This window comes from Platalea leucorodia, assembly GCF_965183815.1.
Source record: "Platalea leucorodia genome assembly, chromosome: Z".
Classification (NCBI taxonomy): Eukaryota; Metazoa; Chordata; class Aves; order Pelecaniformes; family Threskiornithidae; genus Platalea; species Platalea leucorodia.
Window position 1 is genome coordinate 4,886,679 of NC_138858.1, and position 23,034 is coordinate 4,909,712.

The 23,034-nt window shown below is 48.1% G+C and overlaps 2 protein-coding genes across 14 annotated transcripts in view; both read right to left on the bottom strand.

Annotated features, from left to right (window-relative positions):
* ARK2N (arkadia (RNF111) N-terminal like PKA signaling regulator 2N) overlaps positions 1–2,649 on the bottom strand; it is a 52,677-nt gene extending 50,028 nt beyond the window's left edge. For 3 of the 12 annotated variants that reach the window (XR_014230789.1, XR_014230790.1, XM_082337579.1), the window contains exon 1: positions 1,952–2,341. The gene's annotated coding sequence lies outside the window, so the exon portion shown is untranslated. Of the gene's footprint in view, positions 1–1,918; positions 2,346–2,459 lie in introns of those variants that run through there. The other 9 variants (XR_014230784.1, XM_082337578.1, XR_014230791.1 and 6 more) reach the window with 7 other exon arrangements.
* A 7,888-nt stretch (positions 2,650–10,537) lies between these two features.
* HAUS1 (HAUS augmin like complex subunit 1) lies at positions 10,538–21,815 on the bottom strand. Of its 2 annotated transcripts, XM_082335363.1 has the most exons (9): positions 21,745–21,815; positions 20,111–20,285; positions 19,349–19,484; positions 17,520–17,654; positions 16,417–16,540; positions 15,558–15,623; positions 13,721–13,792; positions 11,778–11,825; positions 10,538–10,780 (listed from the first exon to the last, which is right to left on the bottom strand). In XM_082335363.1, exons 1-9 carry the CDS (start codon positions 21,763–21,765, stop codon positions 10,697–10,699), a joined length of 861 nt encoding a protein of 286 aa, XP_082191489.1. In that variant the 5' UTR covers positions 21,766–21,815; the 3' UTR covers positions 10,538–10,696. The 2 variants fall into 2 exon arrangements, with proteins under 2 accessions (XP_082191489.1, XP_082191490.1); XM_082335364.1 differs by lacking the exons at positions 10,538–10,780; positions 11,778–11,825; positions 13,721–13,792 and adding an exon at positions 15,091–15,181.
* Positions 21,816–23,034: the final 1,219 nt, after the last annotated feature.

The following is a 23,034-nucleotide window of genomic DNA, read 5'->3' on the forward strand; positions in this document are numbered from 1 at the left end:
GAGCAGTGCTTGGTTTGTGTGTTGTGACCACTCCGTATCGACTGTTCTCAACTGCCTTGTGGTTGGCTTCAGGTTCCTTCCCTTTTCCCCTCCCTCCACAGCACTCGGTTTAATGTATCCACTCGTTTCCCAACTTGTTTGTGCACTTTAATTTCTACCAAGCAGGCAGCCTTCGTGCACTTATCGAGCGCAAGCACAGATAGCCAGGCTGTACTGCAGTACACATCATACGCTTGGATGTGTAAGACCACAGTCCTTTCCTCTTCCTGATTTCTCAGGAATTTCTCATCGCACCTCTTCATGATGCCAACTAGCAATTAGGCTGAGGAGCAAACAGACATAGTCAACACATTATAATCAAAAATTCAAGTGTTTAAAAATGAGTCAGAACTGTTATCCTCATACTTGAGCATAAACACCAGCTGCCCAAACTCACGTAACACCTTCCATCACCCCCACCGTCCCTCCTCCCAATCCCCTAGACAAAACACCAGTGTTACTGGTATACCAGAACCACAGAAAGCAGTGTTTTATTAGCTTTCAGTAGCCACACAGCCACCCCCTTTGGACCTTCTTTTGCCAGCACCAGACTCCTCTAGATCACTAGATATGAGAAATACTCAGAAAATGATGCTTAAAAACAACTGGTGTCGAACATTCACACATCTCACTGCTTTTGTATCGTACGTGCATACAGGGGGAATGTCTGGGTTTAGCAAACACATGACAAGCAACTTACTGTTCTCCTCAGTGCTTGTTACAAACCGATTCACCCCGCAAAGGCAATGTTTTCCTCCTCCAGGGCAACAGTGGAAGCTGCACTGTTGTGACTGCCTGACTTTCAGCTCTTATATGACAGAAAGAGCAATTACAGGTGTTAACTAGGGCAGAACCACAAGATGAAGACCTCAAAGGACACCATACCCTGTTTCCACCTCAAGGTCAAACATTAAGTTTTTTAATAGATTTAAGCAACATAAGATATTTTAAGAGAAACATTTTAAATTTAACATTTGTTTGCTGTTCTAAGGGGAGAGCTATTACTGTTTGCACTTAAAATTTTAGCTTGAAAACTGGAAATAGGCTAGCACTTGCCTATAAGTGAAACTATTATTTGGTCTTATGCTTGACAAGTACCAGAGAAGACTTAAAACCAAATAAAATCTTTGGGGAGAGGGGAGGAAATTAAGAGCAATTTTACATTTTTAAAGAGATGCTCAAGGGTTCCAAGATTTACTACACATTCATTCTTCAAAGCTAGAATTACCTGCCAGTGAAAAAAACAAGCAAAACCAAAGAGGATCTACACTTACATCGTAGCACCTCTACGCACAAGTTTTTTCAGCCTTTGAAATGCTGTCAGGTACTTTGTGCTGGTTTAAAGTCTGTAACTAGCTACAACCGAGTCCTTGTTTAACTAAGGTATCGCAGTTGTGGAATCATAAAGGTACCTACAAACTTTAATACAAGTAGCCAAGTTCCACTATTAACAAACTAAGACATAAATATAATTGGGTGCTACAAACGTGGAAGCTCTCCCTACCAGCTACACAATGTAAAACTAAAAAAAACTAAAAAAGAACCCCGCCACGTCTTTCAAAAAGTGGCCTTTTAAGTAGCTGTCCAATAACCTCAATGCAAATAAAGTTACAATACTGGAATTGGGGAAATAGTTAAAATATTACAAGTCTGCTCAGACTGCCTTTTTCCTTTTTAAAAAGAACAAGTAGCACAGTTAAATTTTATACTCTCCCTGGATGGCTTGTCGCTGAAAGCCACATCTGCAACCCATTAGATGTTAGGACCTCAAGGGGAACTCAGGCTAGATAAGCATCGAACAACTTGAACTTTTTTTTTTTTTTTCCACATAAAATATATATTCCCACATCACCCAAGGTAAACAAAGAGGCAAAAAAACCTAGAGAAGCGTAAAACCGGAGCAGTTACACGCCTTGTTTTTCACAGGGTTGCTCTCCACACAGCTAACACGATCCCACAGCGCAGCGGAGAAGTCCTCGCAAACGCAAAGTGGCCAGAAGTTGCTTCCAGGAGCCGTGGCGAGGTTTTCATCCGCTGACTCCGGGCAAGGTTAGGACAAAAAAAAAAAAAAAAAAAAAAAAAGCGGCGGCCAGGCTGGACTCCTGCCTTCCAGCACGGAGGTCACCCCTCGCCCAGCGCTGAGAGACGCCCGCCGGGCACCCGCGTTTTCCTCAAACCCCTCGCCCGGCGCGGAGGATGCCCGGGGCGGGGAGGGCTGCCTCCCCGGCCCCGGTGGTGGGGACCAGGCCCCTCCCCCGTGGCACCGCCGGGCCGCCCGCTCCCGCCACCGCCGGCCCCGGAGGAAGGGGGCGGGGGACGGGGGACCGGTACCCGGCCCCCGTGGTGGCGGCGAGGCGGCCCGGCCCGGCCCGGCCCCGCCCCGCCGGAGCGCGCAGCGGGCGAGCCCCGGCCCCACTCACCTGGACGACGCAGGGCCCCTCCTGGCCTCCCCCGCGGGGGGCAGCAGCTGGGGCATGGGCGGCCGGGAGGAGCCGGGTCTCAGCCGCGCCGCCGCCGCCCCCGCCGCCCCCGACGCCACAGAAAATGTCACCGGAGGCCGCGGGGCTCCGCTGCGCGGCGTCACTTCCTCCCCCCGCCGCCGCCGGAGCAGCCGAGAGCCCGCGCAGAGCGGCCGAGCGCCCGCCCCGCCCGATAGCGCCACCCCGCGGCGCAGAGCGGCGCCCGGCCCGGCGGGCTCCGCCCCTCCCCCCCCGCGGCCTCAGGCGAGCGGCGGCCCGGCGCGCACGCCACGGCGCCCGCCCGTGTCGGGCAACCCCGGCACCCTCCGGGCGTGCCCCACCGACACCCTCCCCGCCTACACCCGCCGGAGAGGCCCCCCGCGCCGGCCCAGGCCCGGGAGCCCCCTGCGGGGCGGCGCCTGAGGGGAGGCAGCCGGCCCCGGCCCCTGGGGGTGGCTGGGCCCGCGGCGGCGGGACCGAGGTGCGAGGGGCCGGCAGCCCGTCAGGGGCACAGCGGCGGGCAGCCGGTTCAGGCCGGCTGGAGCCACGGGTCGCCCACGGCAGGGGAAAGCTGAGGCAGCCGAGGGCTGGTAGACGGGCCGGGAGGGAGGCCTGCCGGCGGGCTAACGGCGCAGCGCTTGCTTTGGTTTCCCATCGGGGAAGCAGAAGCTTGCAAACCAAGCACGGCGGTTGGAGGCGACACACCGGAGGAAAAGAGCAGAGGAGGAAGCAGAAGGAAACCAGGAGACGAGAAGAAAGAAACGTCTTCCCCCGGCGCAGGGGCCGGGTGACGAGGAGGGCCGAGCGCGGGAGGGACGCGGGCGAGGGCGGCGGGAGCCCAGCACCGCCAACGCCGCTCACCAGCCTCTGCCTCCAGCGCTGATCCTGGTGATCCTGCCTCTGCGCTCCCTGGGATCAGAGACCTGGGGGCTGGGTGGGGGAAGCACGGTACGCAATTAGGGCGACATTATAATGCATACATGAAACGTCGTTCTGATGTTACTTAATCAGAGTATTTAGCTTTGCAGCCCTGGGGTATATATGCTGCACAACTGCACAATACATTGTAGGTAGCGGTCTGTAATTCGAAAACGTGGCAGCAATCATTTCAATATAGTCCCTAAATACTGATCAGGGCCTACAAACGCCGGGGAAGTTCAAGTATTAAACAGGCATTGTATGGCAGAGGCACCCTTGGAGGATCCCCGCTCCTCCACAGCCACTGCTCGTGGCACAGAATCAGCTACAGGGTTGATAGTACAGAAACGTGCATATGCATCTACCCCCTCCACCACCCAAATCGCCTGCATGGACTTGGGAAACGAAGACCTCACGTACTACCTCAGGAGAACTATCGCATTGAGGAGAAGTCAGAATGAGAGAGAGAGTCAGGTAGAAGTAGAGCTACGTATTCAGGACTCCATTATTCTCTTTTAAAACAGTACTTTGCAAGGTACTTCTCACCAAACACATAAAAAACTTCCCTTGCAAGAGCACCAGCCTCCTTGGTGCATCCAATGTTGGCGGTGTCGGCATAAGAGGGAACAAGCAGGGCGCTAACGAAATCCGTACTTAGGAAAAGACAAAACGTGCCCCGGGTGGGGCTGCCGGGGGCTCTAATCCAGAGTCTGCTCTGATGTCCTGCTTGGCTCTAGCCGTGCCCTGCCACCAACTAAAATCAACCTCCACGACCCTGCCGCCTACTTCTGGGAAAATAATCCCGAATCTGTATTTACAGGGAAGGATGTGCTTTGGAGGCACGACTCCCAAAAGGCGCCCGGAGGACGGCACGGTGTTGCACAGGCGTTAGGACACGGCGGCGAGGAACAGGCAGTGCAGTTTTGGATGGCGTACAGAAAAGCATAACGACACAGGCGAGGGCGGTGAGCATCTGCCTCGCATTTGCAAGAAGAGTGATAAATGGAAAGGAGCTCAAAGAGCCACGACGGAAGGAATCGGCAGCCTGGAGGCATTACGAAAGAAAAAAAAGACATTCTGACTATCATAGGTACAACGGAATTAGTAAACTAAGCAGGGAGACATTAGTGATCTGTAAATATTTGAATGAAGTAAGTGGCATGAAGGGAGAAGACTGGTGATACGCTAATGATTTTAATGGGGTGAAATTGAGGAAGGGCATGTTTCAGCTGAGAATCAGGGTGGAAAGCTTTTGAATGGAGAACCGTAGGCTGGAAAATTGTCTCCCTGAGGGAAGTGGTGAAAGCTTTATTGCCTGAGATTTTAAATGCCAGATTAGGAGAAACACCAGGGGACTCATTCTGAATTTTCAGGGAGATGGGCTGAAAGATTAGGAAGGGAGGAGGGAAGGCAAGAGGTGGTGCTGGCTCCGGGAATTTAGGGAGTACAGCCCAGCACCTCTTCTGCACTCCTTTGGCTCCGTTTTATCGCTCTTTGACCGCCTCTGCCAAGAGTGAAATGATTTCAGCATTAGTTACCTCCACGAGGAAGCGATAAGAACTCCTCCGCCACGAAGAAATGCGGTTGAGAAATGTGAGTCTCGGTGGGACATCTCCGGAGAGGATCACGGGGGAAGGGAGCGGCGGAGGCTCCTTCAGCTGCGGAGGGGCCCGGCGGTGCAGCCCCGCGCCCGAGCTTCCAGGGGACCGTCGCCACCGCCGCTGCCGCCACCTCTCCTCCGTTGCGCTTCCCCAAAGACAATGGGAGGAAATTAGCTCAGCGCTGGAGCAGACGGCAGGAGCGACCCCGAGACACGCTCCCGTGTCAAAGTAAAAGCTGGTTGCGAGAGCACTTTGGCTCGTAAGGGTTTCCCGGCCGGCTTCCCTCACCCGGCTCTTCGCAGGCGGAGCGGAGCTCCTCCATCCCTGCTCCCATCGCGCAACCAGCCCCAAGCCAGAAGTTTCCCTCCAACTCCAGACTGGGAGAATGACTTTTCACGAGCTCATCCTCATGCATCCGATGGCGGTATCCGTAGGCACATGACTAACCATCCTCTGCAGAAGGAATATATAGAAACTTCACCTTCTGAGTAACATTTAAACGACGCCCATTTTCCAAGCTGGGCTGCGGGCTGCTAAGCATCTGAAATCACAAATGCGCTGCTGAAACCCGGCCAAGCCGTCCCCTCGCTGCGCTCCCGCTCCTTCACGGCGAAGTCACCCAGGCTCCTCAGCAGCCACCAGCGGCGGCCGAACGGGGACCACGGGAAAGGTGCTCAGGACACCGAGGGCTTCACCCACCCCCGAGCTGCAGCCCACGTCCTCTGGGGCACGGAGAGATACAAAATCTTTCCTTGCTGCTGGGTTTTACCAGCCAATATTGGCTAATTAAGCAGCTGTGCTGCTTAATTAGTATTAAAGGCATCTTTAGCAAGGGGCTAGAGGAAGCATTTATTAGATTACGTCCTAGTTTTGGAGTTTTTAGTTGTGTTTGTTTTTAACCAGAGATGACTTGCTTCAGGAAGGACGGTGTAATGCTGAATGACTTCAAGGCAGATGGGAGGCAGCGCTGTATCCTCCCACGGACGTGGTACCCAGCGAAGAGAGAAGGAACGGCAAGTTTTACTTTAAATACACGCTTACTGGTAAAGCCTCTGCTTACTCGCTTCTGGGTTGTTTTTTTTTTTCAGAAGAAATATTTCTGAATAGGAGAAGCAGAAATCCTTCCAGCCTCGTACTGAATTTTTTTTAATGAAGTGAGCATGTAAGAAAATGAAAAATGTGTCTAAAGCCGTGTGAAGTTACTAACAGCGACTGCGTACCCAGAGACAAAGTGAAGGATTTCCTGCGGCACGCAGCGCGGACCGGGATTACTATTGTTTCACTGCTGACCCTGTAATTTAAAAACTCAAAGAATAACTCAGAAACACAAAATCTCCCCCAGACCTGTAAGACCTATTCAGTACTAGATGTAATTAAAAAAATCTTAAGTACGCCTACAATTTGACACATCACATTTTTTGCTTATAAGTACCCAAAACAGACTTAAGTATCAAAAGTATATTTGGAATGTTTTACTGGAGGCGGTACAAAATGCAACCAACTAAACCTTTAAAATAAATCTTGAAACTATTTTAATATTTTTTAAAGTTGTGTTTAACTGCAAAGTCCCATATTAATAGTCCGTATCTACTAAAGGATCGATATGAACAAAAAACATTTTAAATACTTTCAGTCAAAGGAAGATTGAAAAGGAACAACTGAATGTTTGCAACAAATAGAGTATTTCTATAGTATTAACTGAAATATATAGCCAAAAGAGATTCCATCCACATCTTTTGATTCAATGCATTTTGAGTAAATAGATGCATATTTCAGCTCAGTAGCCTTAAATCTGCCTCACATATTTTGCATTTCTCTAGCATTTTATTTTTATTGTTCTCTATATATATTCTATTATGACCTAAATGTTTTCTTTTAAATAAATCCCTATCCCCTAGCTCATTTGGGGATGAATTCTGATTTTTTTCCTAAAGCAGTTATTATTTTGCATGTTGGCCTGATAAGAGCAGCCTGTCTCTTTGTGGTAAAATGTATACAAGTTTACACTTGAGGCTGACCACTGGTTTTCATGTCTAGTGCATAATTTTAATTCTTTTTTTTTTTTTTTTCCAGGTGGAATTTGGATCCTCACATTTTCCAGGAGGAGGAATCGAGCGCACGGCGATAAAGCGTGCATACCTTTTGCACTTTGTCCGTAAAACCCAAGGGATCCACAGCTCAGCCTGGCTCCAGCTCCGGCCCCGCAGCGTCCCACGCTGTGGGCAGCTGCCCCGGCGCTCCCAGCGAGCACAACTGCTCTCGGCTTGCAGGTGTTCATAGACGGGTGTCTCCAAAAATCGGGCTGGGAGTTCAGAGCGGAGCAGCTGATGTAACCTGAAGTGAGGCTGAAGCAGCGGAGGCCTCTCCAGGCGTTGGTGTCATTCTCAGTTGGGCGATTATTTTGTAATATACAACAGCCGAGGGGTCCAGCTGGCAGCCTCCCTCCAAGCTACTGCACAGCTCCTCGCCACCCGCTGCGACCTCCGCGGAAACGCTCAACAGCTGCCGAGGGCGGAGGGTGAAGCCCAAAATCAAACATTTTCTCAGCCGAGCACTCCTGTCTTGGCAGGGCCTGTGCCAGGCGTTCCTGCGCCGGCATCCCGTGCCCGCGCTGGAGGAGCTGGACCGCCCCAACAGACCAGCAGCGAGGAAGGACATCTCCGCTCCCTGCCCATGCAAACACGTAACTGAAGAGCTGAGAAACCGTACTGACAGCCCACGTAAATCTCGTTTATTTGACTTTCCTCGTTTCCATCAAAAGCCGAACTGGCGGGCCCAACAACTGGCCGCTGATTTATGTTGGGCGTGCTGCAGATGGCTCAGCCGTGGCACGCAGCTCGAATGCAGCTGCCGGGTATTTTTTTCTCCTTGCGTTTCCAATGCTGGGAAGCAACACGTGGCTGTCTTTGGACGGCTCTCGAGTCAGAGTCTGTCCCTGCCGCTGTCTGTATTCGGGCTCTTTGCCAATGAACGGGACGCGGCACATGCTGTGAAACAGCAGCAGCCGGGGAGCGGAGCAGCTGCCCAGGGGCGCAGGGGGAGAACACCCCGTGGCTTTCACAACCGGTGCGGTATTACGTGATGAAGCGGTGCTAAGAGACTGCCGCAGTCCTGGGAAATCCTCCCAAGCCTTGAGCCACGGTTACTTGAGCCAAGCCTTCATCTAACGTTAGCCCACTAAGTCTTGAGGCTCTCATTGAAAAGTGGGGCTGGTACCATCCTCAAGCCCTCATCTAATCCACCTTTCTATCCCACAGCGTGATCAATACTCCCTTGCATTATAAACACTTAAGCAAAGCACTTCCGATCTGCTCTTAAAAGCCGCCAGTGATTAAGATTCCTTAATTGTCAGGCCATGACCTCCCCTGCCTTACAATGGCTTTCTCGTTAAATCATTCTCCGACGTCTACCCAGCTACGTCCTGGTGCCTTTGAAGACTATGACTTCTTTCCCCTTCCACAACAGGAAAGATCAGATCATGCTGGACTCACTGATCTCAGAAAAATTTTATGAAAAATGATTACAGGTTGGGCCCGATGATCTCGGAGGTCCTTTCCAACCTTAACAATTCTATGATTATCTGTTCTTGCTCTTTCCAGATTCAAAGACTACTCCCTTGCCTTCTTCCGGTGGTGTTTTCGGGAAGCAGTAGCCGCACCTGCAGCCATCCCTGCGCTACTACGCCTGCCCTAGATTTCACATCAGTTACCTTTGAGGTAATTTCCCCTTAGGCAGTTTAGCCCACGGGTACAAAAGATGGCTTGTCCACTCGCTCCTGCCATCTTGGTTTCTAGCCCAGAAGGAACTGGAGTTTCATAGCCGTGAAACTAAGGCAACTGACCCTCACCTAACGTCTCGATTTAAAAACCTGAAACTAAACAGCAACTCCCTCTGGCGTACGGAAGACGGGGACGAAGATTCCCACGAGCAGCGGCTCTCTGAGCATCCTTCAATTCTTCCCAGTTGCAGTGAGACAAACGAGGGGAAGAAGGCCACCAGGTGACGAGGCTGTGGCACTTTACCCACACCAGCGTCATTCTGAGTTTGCAGCTTCAGAAATCAGAGCAACACCCCAGGCATAATCAAATACAAATCTCATGGCCCTGTTGCTTCAAGGGAGGACATGAAGCAATAGAATCTCTCTTCCTGCAGATCACTGAAATCAAATTTCTGCAGTGAAGTAACAGCTCCTGGGGACAGGTGCACCACGCTAAATCATTACCATAATCTTTCGCAACTCTAATTGCAAACAAATTGTAGCTACAAATTGTCACTGAGAGCACCGCTGCTATTTGTCTGGACGGTGCCAAGTACGAACGGGCCCCAGTGCACGCTTGATGTCCTCAGGCGCTGCCACTATTTCTAGATTTCAGTTTTTCCCCATCCACAGGAGATTTTCAGATTTTTGGCTTTAGTACAAAACAACTTTTCAAAGCTGGGGTGTTTAAGGCTGGTGTGGTGGTGGCATGGAAATAAGAGGAGGGCTCTGGGCGCCTTTTGGAAGATGATATTTGAGGTAGAATTGGAAAGCACGAACTAGCTTCGAAATGATAGCATCCCACAGCGGTTCTGCAAAAAATATTCATGTGGTTTTCGACCTAGAAAGGTCTTACTATAAAGCCCTTTTTTGTTTTTAAAGCTATCCCTTCACTATCCATAAAGCTATTTATCTACTTCCATTTGCCTAGCTCTATTTATAACGTCAGGAGAAACAACAAGTAGTCAACAGTAGACTGCTCTCTCTCAAAGCCTTGAACGTGGGCAAACCTTGCAGGTTGATGCTGCTACATCTCTTACAGGTGAGCAGTACCATGTGCTGATCTGTGAAGCCAATACTGTGACCCCTGTGAAACAAGCCAGAGCTCAGCCTCTTCCCCTGAAGGTCGACAGCCATCACACACACAAGAAAATCCCCTGTGGGCTGTCTCAGATGCTGCAGGGCTTTAGAAGGCAGTGGGAGCCACACTTCTGAGCCCTAGGTCACAATTTCGTACCGTTCACTTTCATTAACATATCAAATCCCTGCTGAAGACATTAAGGAGAAATTTAACTGGTCACTTCTGTTTAAAGAAAATGCTCAAACTAAGAAGCACTCCAGGCATGAGCCTAGAACTCATCTTCACAAACTTGGTAAACATCAGACATGCTGTGAGTTGGAAAAAAATTATGTCTCCCCAACCCTGAAATGACAAGAGAAAACAAAACGGGAGCAAAAGCCAATGATCTAGCAGATGTAAAAAGTCTGTCATCACTTGCACCACCAAAGGGACGACTCCAGGAAACAGCACAACGCAGACCCTGGACAGGGAAAAAGGAGAAAACCAGACTCCCTGATCAGTTCCGTTCGAAGTGGTAATGGTCAACCAGATCCTGACAGGGAGATCTGCCGGTGAAGGTGCCATCTGGACGCCAGTTACAGGTGTGTAACACATACGGAAAAAGAACCGATAACGAAAACAGTAAGTCTGGGGTTTATTTTATGAAAAATAGGTGATGTTTACAAATGCAAGGCTACGTGAACCCCTAAACGTGAGCGTGCTTGCTGGAAGGTCACAAGCGTGCCATCCAACAGCAAGAAGATTAAGGCGGAAAGCTGCAGAAGTACAGTAAGAATTCCAAAATGTTTTACTAGTGCAAATAAATAAGACAGTAGAAGGGAAATCTTCCACGCAGGCCCCTTCAGCGAAACTTGAGATTTCTGGGCTGTGGCATCTCAAGAGTCAGCATGCTGATCTCCTTTGAGAGCTCTGCCTCCAAGGCATCCTAGCGGGAGAGAAAAACGAGAGGAATCAGTGACCATGAAACAGTTTTCTTACCTTCTTGTTAGACAAACATATCTACAATGATCAAACCTTGGGATATTATTAGCACTAATTAACTCACGTATTGAACTGGGAAGTCTCACTACTGCAAACGGTCTCTGTAGGCAGCTAGAGAAGTCTCCAAACGAAGAGCTAAACAAGCTCAGTTGCCTTTATACTGTGCCCCAATGTGATATTAAACATCTTCAAGCTGAACAGGTACACTCCAGAGGTGAGTATTCTGACCTGATAAAAGCCTCAGGCTGGTAAAGTGAGCTTGTGTTTCTGAACCAAAACCAAGTGGCTTACCGACCTGAGCAGTCCCATCTGAAAACGTACAAAATACTCGCAAATCGCTGTGATTTTTGATCACAGCTTTAAGGCTTATCACTGAATACCTTGTGCTTCATCTATGAGCAAGCAGATAGTAGCCCGAAGAAATAAAGACAGGTTTTATGCCCAAATGTGGCCCAGCTTACTCAGGAAAGCCACGTATGAACTTCCCAAACAGCGTTATATGAGTGTTGCCCAACAACCATACCTGCAGATTACACAAGCATGGATGAAATGGGCATTATGTTTTATAGGGGAAGGTCCCCGTTGCAATCTACAAGGCAGCTGTTAAATAAAATATGGTCCCTAGGGCCCTCTGAGAGTTCAGGAGCAGCAAGGAAGGTTGTGAGACCGATCAGCTGCAACACAGCTGAGTGAATAAACATTTTGACAGGTGAAGCAGACAAAATCCAGAGGGATCTAGATACCTAATCCCCACTGATACCGTTCCCCCACCAGTTCCTCCTACCAATATGCACGGCTTCTGCCTTACCAGAGCAAAATTTCCCTCTAGAGATCATTAAGACTACAATCTGAGGTAGATAAATCCACAACCAATTAATATATATAGCTTGTTTTGGAACGACAGCACTCATTTAAACCTCTGTAAGATAAAAAACTCTTACCAGTTCTCGTTTTACTTCTTCAATCTTCACTTTTGCAAGGGGATAACTCTAATGAGAGAAAATGGCATTTAAAAAAAAAAAAAAATCAGTATTTCAGCTGGAAACACAGAGTCCCCGCATCATTGCAAGAGTCTAGTGATGTGCCGCAGGGGAATTCGTGGATAATGAAATCAGTTTTGCGTACACCCTTCACATGCAAAACGTACTGACGTGAAAAGCCTTTGATTTGGGCAATCACGTATTTTTCAGAAGTCTGGTATGGCCTAAAGTCTAAAAAACCGCCATTTTTAGCAATTTTCCAAACCTACCAATGGAGAAACTGGATTTTAAACATATCCGTGCATGAATTTTCCAAAGCACAATAAGCTTGCAAGGATAAACTTTCCTTCCTCCTCCTGCCTGCAGCAGAAGCGAGGCATCAGGGCTCTCCCTGTCTCTACTGACAGCAAGACGGGAGCGAGGGGGGAACGGGAGAACCTAATCCGATTTGAATGTCCTGTTTCGCCTGAGGAAAGGAGGCAGCTGCCTCTTGGGCTAAGATGGGTTTAAAAGAGAAGCAGTCCCACACTCTCCCTTCATCCTTTTCTTCCAGGAGGGAGACAGCAGTACTTGTACGAGGGAGATGTGTGAGAGGCAGGAACTCGGCGGGGGGGCTAAGGAGGTGCAGAGAGCAGCGCGGCCCAGCAGACAGGTCCCGAGTTCGTAATACAAGAGACGCGATTCATCGCAGAGTTTCTCTGTGATTTGGGACAAGTCTCTCTGTTTCTCTGGACCTCTATGCCCCATTTATAAATAAATGGGATGGAATAAATCTTTTTGACCTCTTACACGCAAACGTCTGAGGTTAGCTCTACTGAAGGCTGTGGGATGCTCACGTGAGGAGGTAACGGGGGCTGTATCAGGTAACTCAAATACAGAACTGTAAACTAGACAGTCACAATTGTATTTAATAAAACCAAAATCCATTCGACTATTCGCTCCAGTTTTTGCTACTTCTCCCCTGAATGGCAAAGAGAAAAGTCCTTAATACTTATCTGTAAAAGCAATGGCAATCTTCCAGAAGAGACTGGAAATACTTGGGTTTAGTGGTCCCAAATATCACAGGTGGTGACGTACAGACGTCACACAAAGCCAAGGGCTTCTGTTTCACGGGCTAAAGCCCGGTTTACCGATGACTTCTTTAAGCCAGTATAAAGTAGTTCACAAAATTACCCTTAACTGAAACAGTCTTTTGTAACAAGCATTCTAATTTGAAAAGAGTAAAATCCTTTTTATAACAGATGCTTCACCTGGCAGTCTGATAGTAACTCCTAGCACAGGGACCAATAGTGACAATAGCCAAAATATAAAATGAAGAAAAGATACACAGAGGCTTTCAAAACTGCAATTTAGTCACCTAAATGAGAAACCTGCGTCTTCTGAGTGCAGGTGAGTACCCTGCACCCTCAAGGGAAATAAAAGAAAATGATGGAGCAGCCAGTACTCGCACAAGCTAGAGTACTTGTTTAGGGGACAACAACTACATTTGGCTATTTCTTCCAAATTGTGAAAATCTGGCTCAGAGCTCCAACCTCTGCACAATGTGCTGTGTCCACCATATCAACAGCCTGATGACATGTAGAGCTGGTAAACGTCAAAAAATTTGTTATACTAAGGAATTATCTTTTCTTCCACATTTCTGTGTCTAATTTCTAGCTAATTCACCTTGATACTGAGCTCACCCAGCAAATTCGCACATTTTGTTAGAATGAAGTTTGCCTGGTAAGCATACTTAATTTCTTGCCTTTGATTAATAAATAGATAGCCTTCTGTTTACACCATTAATAGACCTGTAGGACATGTACCTGTCCACTGAAACCATCACAACAATATCCTTTACATTCTGAACACCATTAAAATTAATCTGATGGCAAATACAATAGAACAATGGAAAAAATAATTACAGGAGTTAAATCTAGGTAGGCACTGAGTTTCTTCTTCAAAGGAACAATTTCTTCCTGCAGTCCAGCCAGTTCCTGTGAAGACAGCAAAGCACATTATATTCTTTAGTCTTACTTGTAGAAGTGATGTAAATGAGTGAAATAGATCCACAATTATCTACAGCATTTCAGAATTCACAGATTTTGGTGAGAGCTTTCACGATCCTTCTTAAAGCCCATGGAAAACTAAAGATTTGCAATTCATTCTGTTACCGGTCAGACAAACCCCGTTCAAATTTTACACAGAGGTATCAATTAATTTTTCTTCGTTCTGAAGACACCTTCAGATGTCTTTTCTTACGGTATAACCACCTGATCTCACCTCCCTGAAAGGAGAGGGGATTTCAAATGAGAATCTACCAGACGACTTTCACTGTCAACCTCACTGTAGGCCAGAGAGAGAACTGAGCCCCAAGGAAGCGGATACGTTCTCATGCCTATGGCTTCTGTGTGAAAACAGTTTTGCACGTGCAGCAGCAAAAACGCTCCCCTTACACTTGCACTGCTTTGCTTACTCTGTTAAAAAGGGGAAATAGTGTCTCTTTGGGGCTGAAAACTCAGCAGCTTCCACAGCCCTCAACTCTTTTCAAATAATCAACTTAAAGTAAAAAAAAAATGCGCTCCGAAGATAAAGCCATTTGTGCTGCCCGATTCACTGAGCTCTTGGCAAAGCAGATACAAAATGTCAGGGAGTCAGACCTGCCCTTATGCTCAGGTTCTAGAAGATGACAAGTCTAGAAAAACAGCCTAAGGCTTTTTGTACGTAAAATTCCAACAGAAATGATTTTTGGTTAGTGCTTTTCTGAAACACTGTGCAATGTAAACATTGCCACCCAGTGCTGGTTCATGAGAACGACAACATAAAAATCAGGAAACCTATTTTCATTGTTCAACTTAACTAACATGCAGTAAAAGCTAACAAAAAAAATGGGGAGAGAGACTTAAGTTACTCATTAGAGCAATAGCAAATAACATTAAAACGTGGTGAGTACAGACAGAACACCACAAATACATGTTACACATGTATAAATGCATCAGCACAAAGCTGGAGAATCTATAGCTAGTAACTCAAGAAATGTGTTTTTTCCTTTAACAAATTGTCCTGCTGGGCTTACAATAGAGCTGAAAAATGTTACAAAGACATAAGAAAAAAAAAGCACACAGTGGTTCAGAATTTGGGTTTCACTTGACCTCCTCCCCTCGCTCTGAAGTGTTCGAAAGCAGGTTTATTTCACAAAAACTAGAAAGAATCACCTGGGTCACTCTGCCAAGTAACTGCAATACACAGGCAGCCATGTAACAGACTGGAGTCCACAGAATATCCACTCTGTTTACAACACGGATCACAAAGAAAGGAGGCAGATCACGGGCTGCCTATTTTCTTTCAGTGGCAGGGAATTTGTTTCGTGGAAATCCTCTAGTAGGCTATATTCCCAATTACAGACAGAGGCAGAAAGAGAAGAGGGAAAAACAAAAGGCAACAAAAATAAAGATTCCAATTGTGCCCCTCAATCAGCCCAGAAGGAAAGCTTCCTCCCAAGTCCAAAATAAGCCTGCATCTAACCCTGAAGAAAAGGTACCCCTTCAGCACCCAAATGCCTCTCAGTTTCTAGGAGAGGCAAAACCATCCAACATACCCCAGTTCAGAGGTATCCCTCTACGGGATTTTTATTTGTGCTTCTTTTTACCGTTAATACTTGTTCAGGTAACCAAATAGCAAACTACATTTCCTGAAACCACCCAACAAACAAGCCTGGTCTGTGGCACTGTAGAAACATCCATCTTGTACCGAAAGACCTACGTTGGACAGGCTGACGAGCGCCTCATGTGTCAGCGATCGGTCCAACCCCGTGGCAGCAAGCTGCTCCTGCAAACAGGAAAGAGGTCGTTCATATCTGACCACAAAATATAACAGGGAGGAGAAAGATTTAAACCATTTCCTTGGGTTTTGGTCTAAACAGGCAAGCAAGAACGCAGTTTGTCAACAACAGAAACATGTGCTGTTTGAACCACAGCGATAGCTGGTATATGAAATCAGTTGCTACTAAAATTTGTATCAAGAATAACAATTCTTTCCAGAAAGCTACTGGGAGAAAAGCACATGGCAAGACTGAGAAGAGGTTTCTCAGTAAAATGTCATCAACTCTTAATACGTTCTCCCTCTCACATTTGTCAAGGTATCAGACAGCATCCAAGTGTTAAATAAAGCATTCACATGTCCTTCATCATGCAGGAAAGGTGAAGGAGAAGACAGTACAACTTCTGCCTTCTGTGTTTAATCATTCATTAATCTAAAAAAATGGCAATATTCATAATTTTGACACACAATTTACCTCAGTGTATCAGCTGCTCTACTGGTAGCTGTCTATATACTCTTATTAAGTGACAGTACCTCACAATAAGCACAAGGTAGTCCGAACTAATACAGTTCTTGGTGAAATAAGAGTCCTTGCATTTTTACCATAGGGTGTCCGGGAGAGAGACCATGAACATAGCAGGAACAACTGATGTGCAGTAACACGTTATCCTGTTAGCCCAAGATTCCTAAATCCTGGAGTTTAGGAAGCTCCAGGGATGTCTTTAACTACAACTTTGGGCCCGACAAACCATGACTGTGCCATCCTGTCACAACGTCTTGTTAGAAAATTCCTTCCACCTACCTCAGCATCCTTGATCCTGATTTTTAAATCCTCACATTTCTTTTTCAGGAACTGCAAGGTCTGGGATCGGTTGTCAGCTTTGATGTTTTCTGCTTCCAGAAAGCTCTCTGTTTTTTTAAGATCCCTTAAAAAAATATCAAAAGAAACAAACTTTTACATTAAAAAAGATGCCAGTATACAAATACTGCTTAATTATCTATGCTCAAGCTAAACCCTGTAATACAATCAACACAAACAGGGAGAGAATGCAGAAAAACTGGCATTTCCCTGTGAGATTTCCCAGTGGAAACATCCACAGCTGTTACATCCAGAGTCCCAAAGGCCAGGGAAAAAAAAGGCCAAGGGAAAAGTCATCTGCATAAAAGCAAAGAGTAATAGTCTTCTGCATAATTCCCTAATTCAGTTAGAGACCTGTTACGCAAGCTTAACTTCAGGTCACAGAGAGGGGCCGTGGCAAATCTGCACAAAGCACACAGGTCTGGCATCTTTGCTACAAGCAGTGCTGCAATTACTACTTTAAATGACAAAAACCAGAAAATAATTAGACTGGAAGGGGGCTGTGGAGATCATCCGGGCCAATCCCCACTCAAGGCAGGGTTGATCCTGCTATGCTTGGCAAAGCACTTCAGATTACATCCTCTAGGGAATGGACTTGGTACTAATTTTTTATTTTTTATTTTATTTTTTTTTTTTTAAGTCTCCCACACACTGGTTAAAGGAAATTCTTATCTGGGAATGGTTTTTGTTTCGCCTGGCTCCTTTGCTCTGACTACAGAGCCCACGCTAAATGTGGTAAGAAAATGAGGTTTGCCTTCAACTTCAGATGAAGGCAACTGTTGCAAGATGCCAGCCCATATCTGAAAACTGCTTGTAGACCATTTTTGGTTTAAAATAATGGGTTTGATGGTACCCCAAATCTCTTTTGATTACTGAATGTGTCCATAGCACATGGCTTTTGATAGATACTTCCAAATATTGTGAATTAGTGATGTGCCAAAACCCTGAAAATTCAGCTACCCTTGTTAGTTATCACAGCCAATGTTGCACATTGCAGGGATCAGCAGTATTGCTTACATCTTTCCCTTTTCTCATCCATTACTCACTGCTCTAACTGGTTTTCCAGCACCAGCGCTGCAGTTAGTTTTTTCTTCATGTTGGTCAGTTCCGCTTCCAGTTCTCTGTTTTCTGATTCTGTTGCATACAGCTCCGTGGTCATCTCATTGATGGCACAGAAGAAGCTGGTGAAAAGAGAGATTCAGTGGGAATGCTTGGGAGTCAGCTCTCCTGAAACTCAGAATTATTATTATTATTTTCTCCACACTTTCCACAAATGACTTCTTTTTTGTTCTTATATTATGACACATCAGATAACTGCCAGCTACTTTAGAGAGTCGTGGTTTAACCCCAGCCAGCAACCAAGCACCACACAGCCACTCGCTCACTCCCCCCCGGTGGGATGGGGGAGAGAATCAGAAGGGCAAAAGTAGGAAAACTTTGTGGGTTGAGATAAGAACAGTTTAATAACTGGAATATAATTAATAATAATTAATAATCAATAAATAATAATTAATAATAATTAATGATGATGATGATGACGTAGTGAAAAGGAAGACAAGAGAGGAACAAAACCCAGGAAAAACAAGTGATGCAACCACTCACCACCTGCCAAACGATGCCCAGCTCATCCCCGAGCAGCAATCACTGCCCCCCATCTAACTCCCCCCAGCTTATATACTGAGCATGACACCATATGGTACGGAATAGCCCCTTGGCCAGTCCGGGTCAGCTGTCCTGGCTGTGCTCCCTCCCAGCTTCTTGTGCACCTGGCAGAACATGGGAAGCTGAAAAGTCCTTGACCAGTGTAAGCACTGCTCAGCAACAACCAAAACATCTGTGCGTTATCAACATTATTCTTGTACTAAATCCAAAACACAGCACTACGCCAGCTACTAGGAAGAAAATTAACTCTATCCCAGCCAAAACCAGGACAAGGAGGAAAGTAAAATCAGTCACTAAGGGTATTTGCTCTCCTTAACTAACAAAGACTTCATCTGGAAGGGGAAGCGGCCCAGCAATCTCAGCAGGAAGAAGTGAACAAGACCTGGCACTCCAGCAGCAATCTCAGCAGGAAGAAGTGAACAAGACCTGGCACTCCAGTGAATATAACCACTGGGTTTGACACGATCAGATGCTCCACTCCTGGCTTGCCAAATTGCCTTTCGGAGAAACTGTATTCAGTCACTGAAAATGCACGTCCCCGAGACATGCCCAGCAGTATCTCAGTCTCTTCCTCTTCCCAAATGGTTCAAAGCTGCTTGCCCCTCCACCTCAGAAGAGCTGTATGACCCAAGCTCCCAAACATCATACAAAGACGGGATTCCAAGGCAGATTTTGACCCTTCCGTACTGCCAGTGCTCAGCACAAACCTGCTGTGTTACGGGTCAAAGCCAGGCTAGGGAAAGGGGCCCAGGAAGAGCAGACGAACAGTTGCTATTTCTCTGTGGCTGAGCTAAGGAAATCTCCTTATGTTAACTGAGGCCAGGTAAGAGAGGGAAGAAAGAGGAGCTGAGACTGAAAGACCGGTTACGGTTCCCCAGTCCTTGCCTAAGCAGTATGAAACCTGCTCTAGCTTGTGCCGCCTGGCACGACAGTCTGAGTTGTGCTGCAGCCATTAACCGCAAAAGCAGGGGCAAAAGCGGGATTTAACTGTGGCTGAGACACTTCTCAGGCTTCAGAGACTTCCTTTTCTGGGATGGTCCTGAGTCAGAGCTTTGTGCTCAGTTCCTGCGTCCTCCAAAGCCGCCCAAGGGGTGCAGAAGAAGCTGGACAAGTAAGGTCCCTGGTGCGCAAGTCAAGTGTGAAACTGTTGAATTGAAAAACGAGAGGGAAACAGCACAGACCATCACCCCTGATGCACAGTGGGAAGAATTACCTGGTAAGAGAAGTGTCCTTTGTTTCGAGTACCACTGCACTGTCTACCAGGACATTGAGGCAGCTGGTGCCTTCACTGGACAGACTGCATAGGGAAAGACCCAGGCTGTCTGCGAGAATGCGCTGTAGATACATAGCTGGAAAACAAATACAACCCAAAATAGTAATTTTTTTATATTACTCTTCTTTTAAGGCCTAGATGGGACTCTTCTTTGTTAACAAGTGTGTTAAAAATCTATTATGGTCCCCTGAACCACTCTCTTGCTCAAAAAACCCTGCATTATCTAACACCCACTCTAGACAACTCGAGCATAACTTAATCACCTCACTGTTGTTTCAGATTCCTCAAGCGCTTTCCTTAACAGTGGATTAGCACCAGCTCAGACTCTTAAATCAGCTGGAGGGTTGCTTCCCTGTCTATCCAGCCAATATTTCAATGCTGCGCTACTCAGCCCAGCAGGCTAGGAGGTTTTCGCAATTAATCTGCTTGTCCGTATTTACAGCCTGCTCAAGACGGCTTAAAAAATTGCTCTTGACCAACCTTATGTCACTGTAAATTTTGCTGAAAGGAAGGCATGAGAGGCATTGCAGCAAAAGCTGTACCAGAACAACAGCTTAGTTCGTTCCAATTTTTTTTTACATATTTTTTTTTATAAATATATATATATATTTATTTGTTTGTAAGATTTCAACAAAGACAATCTTCAGGATCACTAAGAAAAACTAGCTTTGATGGAATTGAGAAGTGGAGCTTCAGACTCACCTTCTGCTTCATATTCTGTTGTCTTCTGCTTCATGTCCTCTATCAGAAAAGAAACATCCCTGTCTCTGGCTTCGTTGCATTCCATAGCCTCATACAAGATATCAACTGTCCTTTCATTCACTTCGTACTCTGGAATAGGCTGATTCTCATGTATTTTCTTTAGCCATAAAGTAACCTGCCAGAGAAGGGGGGGGGGGGGGGGAAGAGTATACTGTCAAGTGAAACAACAGAAAATAGCTGACAGATGTGAGAAATGTAAAGTGCTGCAAGCTCTGCGTTCCTGAAGAATACCTCCTGCTACCTCAGTCGAGGCATGGGTGGAAAAAGGGGAGACAACTTCCTTTGTCTCTTCTTCAAACACCCTCTGTAGATTAGAAACCCGTTTCCCTTTTAATCTCCCTCATTTCACTGGACACCTGCTTATCTCCAGGTGATAAAATTTTACCTTTTTATTCACATGACCTGTTTGCTGCAGACACACTAATGATCCAAGAGATCTTAAATGGGCATTTGGGCAGCTGGTGAAAACTGCATTAAAGCAGTGTGGGATAAAACTGTCCAAACCATCACCATTGGGAACAGTCTCTGAGGGGTAACAGGAGATAAAGAGTTACTACAATATGCAGGCATAAGCCCTGCAGAATGCAATTTCTGCCACTGAAAAGAAGGTCAGAAATGGGAGAGAGATCAACAGGTAGCACTGAAAGATTAGATTATGACGAATAATAATTGAATACATGGAAGTTCAACACTGAGGAAACGTAAATTCTTGTCTAAGGCTATTTAAGCAACCTGATGATGGAAAAAGCCCCAGCCTTACAACTGAAAAGGACATTTCTTTCTAGTGTGTCCTTCTTTATGCTTCCATCATACCAGCAACACAGCTGCATACGCTGCACACAGCAAACATCACCCTCAATTATTCTGGGGACAAAACCATCAAGCCCTCAGGAGCAAACAGCACTAGCTGTATGTCGATGAAAACTCTACTACTGCAAAAATGCCAAGTTCACGACCAAAGGATGAATTGCATCTTTCTGCCACTTTCTGTAAGGACAACGGTTTCAAATGCAAAAAAATCAGGCACCCAAGAGCTTCATAACCTCGCATTTTAAACCAGCTGTGAGGTTATACTGAAAGGTCAGTGAGCTCGGGCTGTTACCAAGCAGGCAGCAGAGGATGAAGTGGGCGAACACAGACTTTGCCGCTGCTAAACCCACCCAGCGACCGCGCCCTGCCTCACCCCCGCGCTCACGGGGACAAGAAAACCCCACGGGCCCGTTCCTGCTCTCAAAGCCCGCAGGCCCGGGCAACACCTGCCAGCGCCCGGCAAAGCCTTCAGCGCAACCCCTCGGCTCCCTCGCCTGTAAGGGCTGGAAGAGGCGCCCTCGGGAGAGCGGGACCAAGGCTCCCGTAACGCGCCGCTGCCCTGCCCGGCGCCCGCAGCCCGCCCGAGGGGGACCCCGCCCGGTGCCCCCCACCAGGCCCTGGGCCGGGCCGGCGGGGGGGAGCCCCCGGGGCGGGCGAGGGGCAGCCGGAGGATGGGGCCGCCTGCGGAAACCCCGCACGGTGAGAGCCGAGCCGAGCCGAGCCGAGCCGCGCCGCGCCGCGCCGCGCCCCGGCCCCACCGTTACCCGCTCCAGCTTCTCCTCCATGGCGGCGTCCACCGCCTCGAGCTTCCCGCCGCCGTCTCGGCTTCCGCCGCGCCGCGGGGCCTGACGGGACTTGTAGTGCGGGGCCTGTGGTGCGCGGGCTTTACGTTCTTGAAACACAGGGAAAACAATAAAAAATCGGTTCAATTCGCTACCAGCAGTGAACGCCTTTACCAAAGGGGATTATAAATGCTCTAAATGTTTTGAAAGAATCTGCTCTAGAATCATACAATCATAGCATCGCTAAGGTTGGAAAAGACCTTTAAGATCATTGAGTCCAACCATTAACCCAGCACTGCCAAGCCCACCACTAAACCACGTCCCTAAGCACCACATCTCCCCGCCTTTTAAATACCTCCAGGGATGGGGACTCAGTCCCTGCCCTGGGCAGCCTGGTCCAATGCTTGACCACCCTCTCGGTGAAGAAGTTTTTCCCAATACCCAACCCGAACCTGCCCTGGCGCAGCTTGAGGCCGTTCCCTCTCGTCCCATCGCTTGTTCCTGGGGAGCAGAGACCGACCCCCCCGGCTCCAGCCTCCTTTCAGGCCGTTGCAGAGAGCGATGAGGGCTCCCCTCAGCCTCCTCTTCTCCAGGCTGAGCCCCCCCAGCTCCCCCAGCCGCTCCTCCCCAGCCTTGTGCTCCAGCCCCTGCCCCAGCCTCGCTGCCCTGCTCTGGCCACGCTCCAGCCCCTCCATGGCCGCCTTGGGGTGCGGGGCCCAGCGCTGAGCACAGCATTCGAGGGGCGGCCTCACCAGTGCCCAGCGCAGGGGCAACATCCCCTCCCTGCTCCTGCTGGCCACACCGTTCCTGATACAAGCCAGGATGCTATTGGCCCTCTTGGCCACCTGGGCACACTGCTGGCTCATGTTTAGCTCACTTCACATGTTATCAGCAAGACTGGCTAAAATATTTAAGTTCCTCTGTTGTATCAGTAAGGAAACCAACACGGTGCTGCACATCGTCTCCATTTCACCCCCATTTCCAGAGCGCAATGACATGACAGCACTTTCCTGCCACGCTGTTTCTGCTGCGACCAGCAGCTGCCAGCAGGCAGGGCGGACGGGAGCGCCAACACCCCGCAAAGGGGGGACAGCCCCAGCCACCCCTTGCCCCACACCACCGCCCTCCGCCCCCATGCCAGTGCCCCGCAGCCCTCACACCCCGGCCTCCTGCGCCTCACACTGGCCCCTGCCAAACTCATCCCCCCACCCCAGCCCAGCCCCGCCGCCGCTCCCCGCCCCTTCCGCCCACAGAGGGCCACTTCAAGGGCAT

What these genes read in the sequence shown, in the direction of transcription:
- HAUS1 (XM_082335363.1), bottom strand. Translation starts at nt 21,765, where the DNA reads ATGGAGGAGAAGCTGGAGCGG. An exon ending in TCAGGATCAAGGATGCTGAG is followed by an intron (nt 15,624 to 16,416) that starts GTAGGTGGAAGG and finishes TCCTGTTTGCAG; the next exon opens with GAGCAGCTTGCTGCCACGGG. An exon ending in AAGAAGTAAAACGAGAACTG is followed by an intron (nt 10,781 to 11,777) that starts GTAAGAGTTTTT and finishes CTCTCCCGCTAG; the next exon opens with GATGCCTTGGAGGCAGAGCT.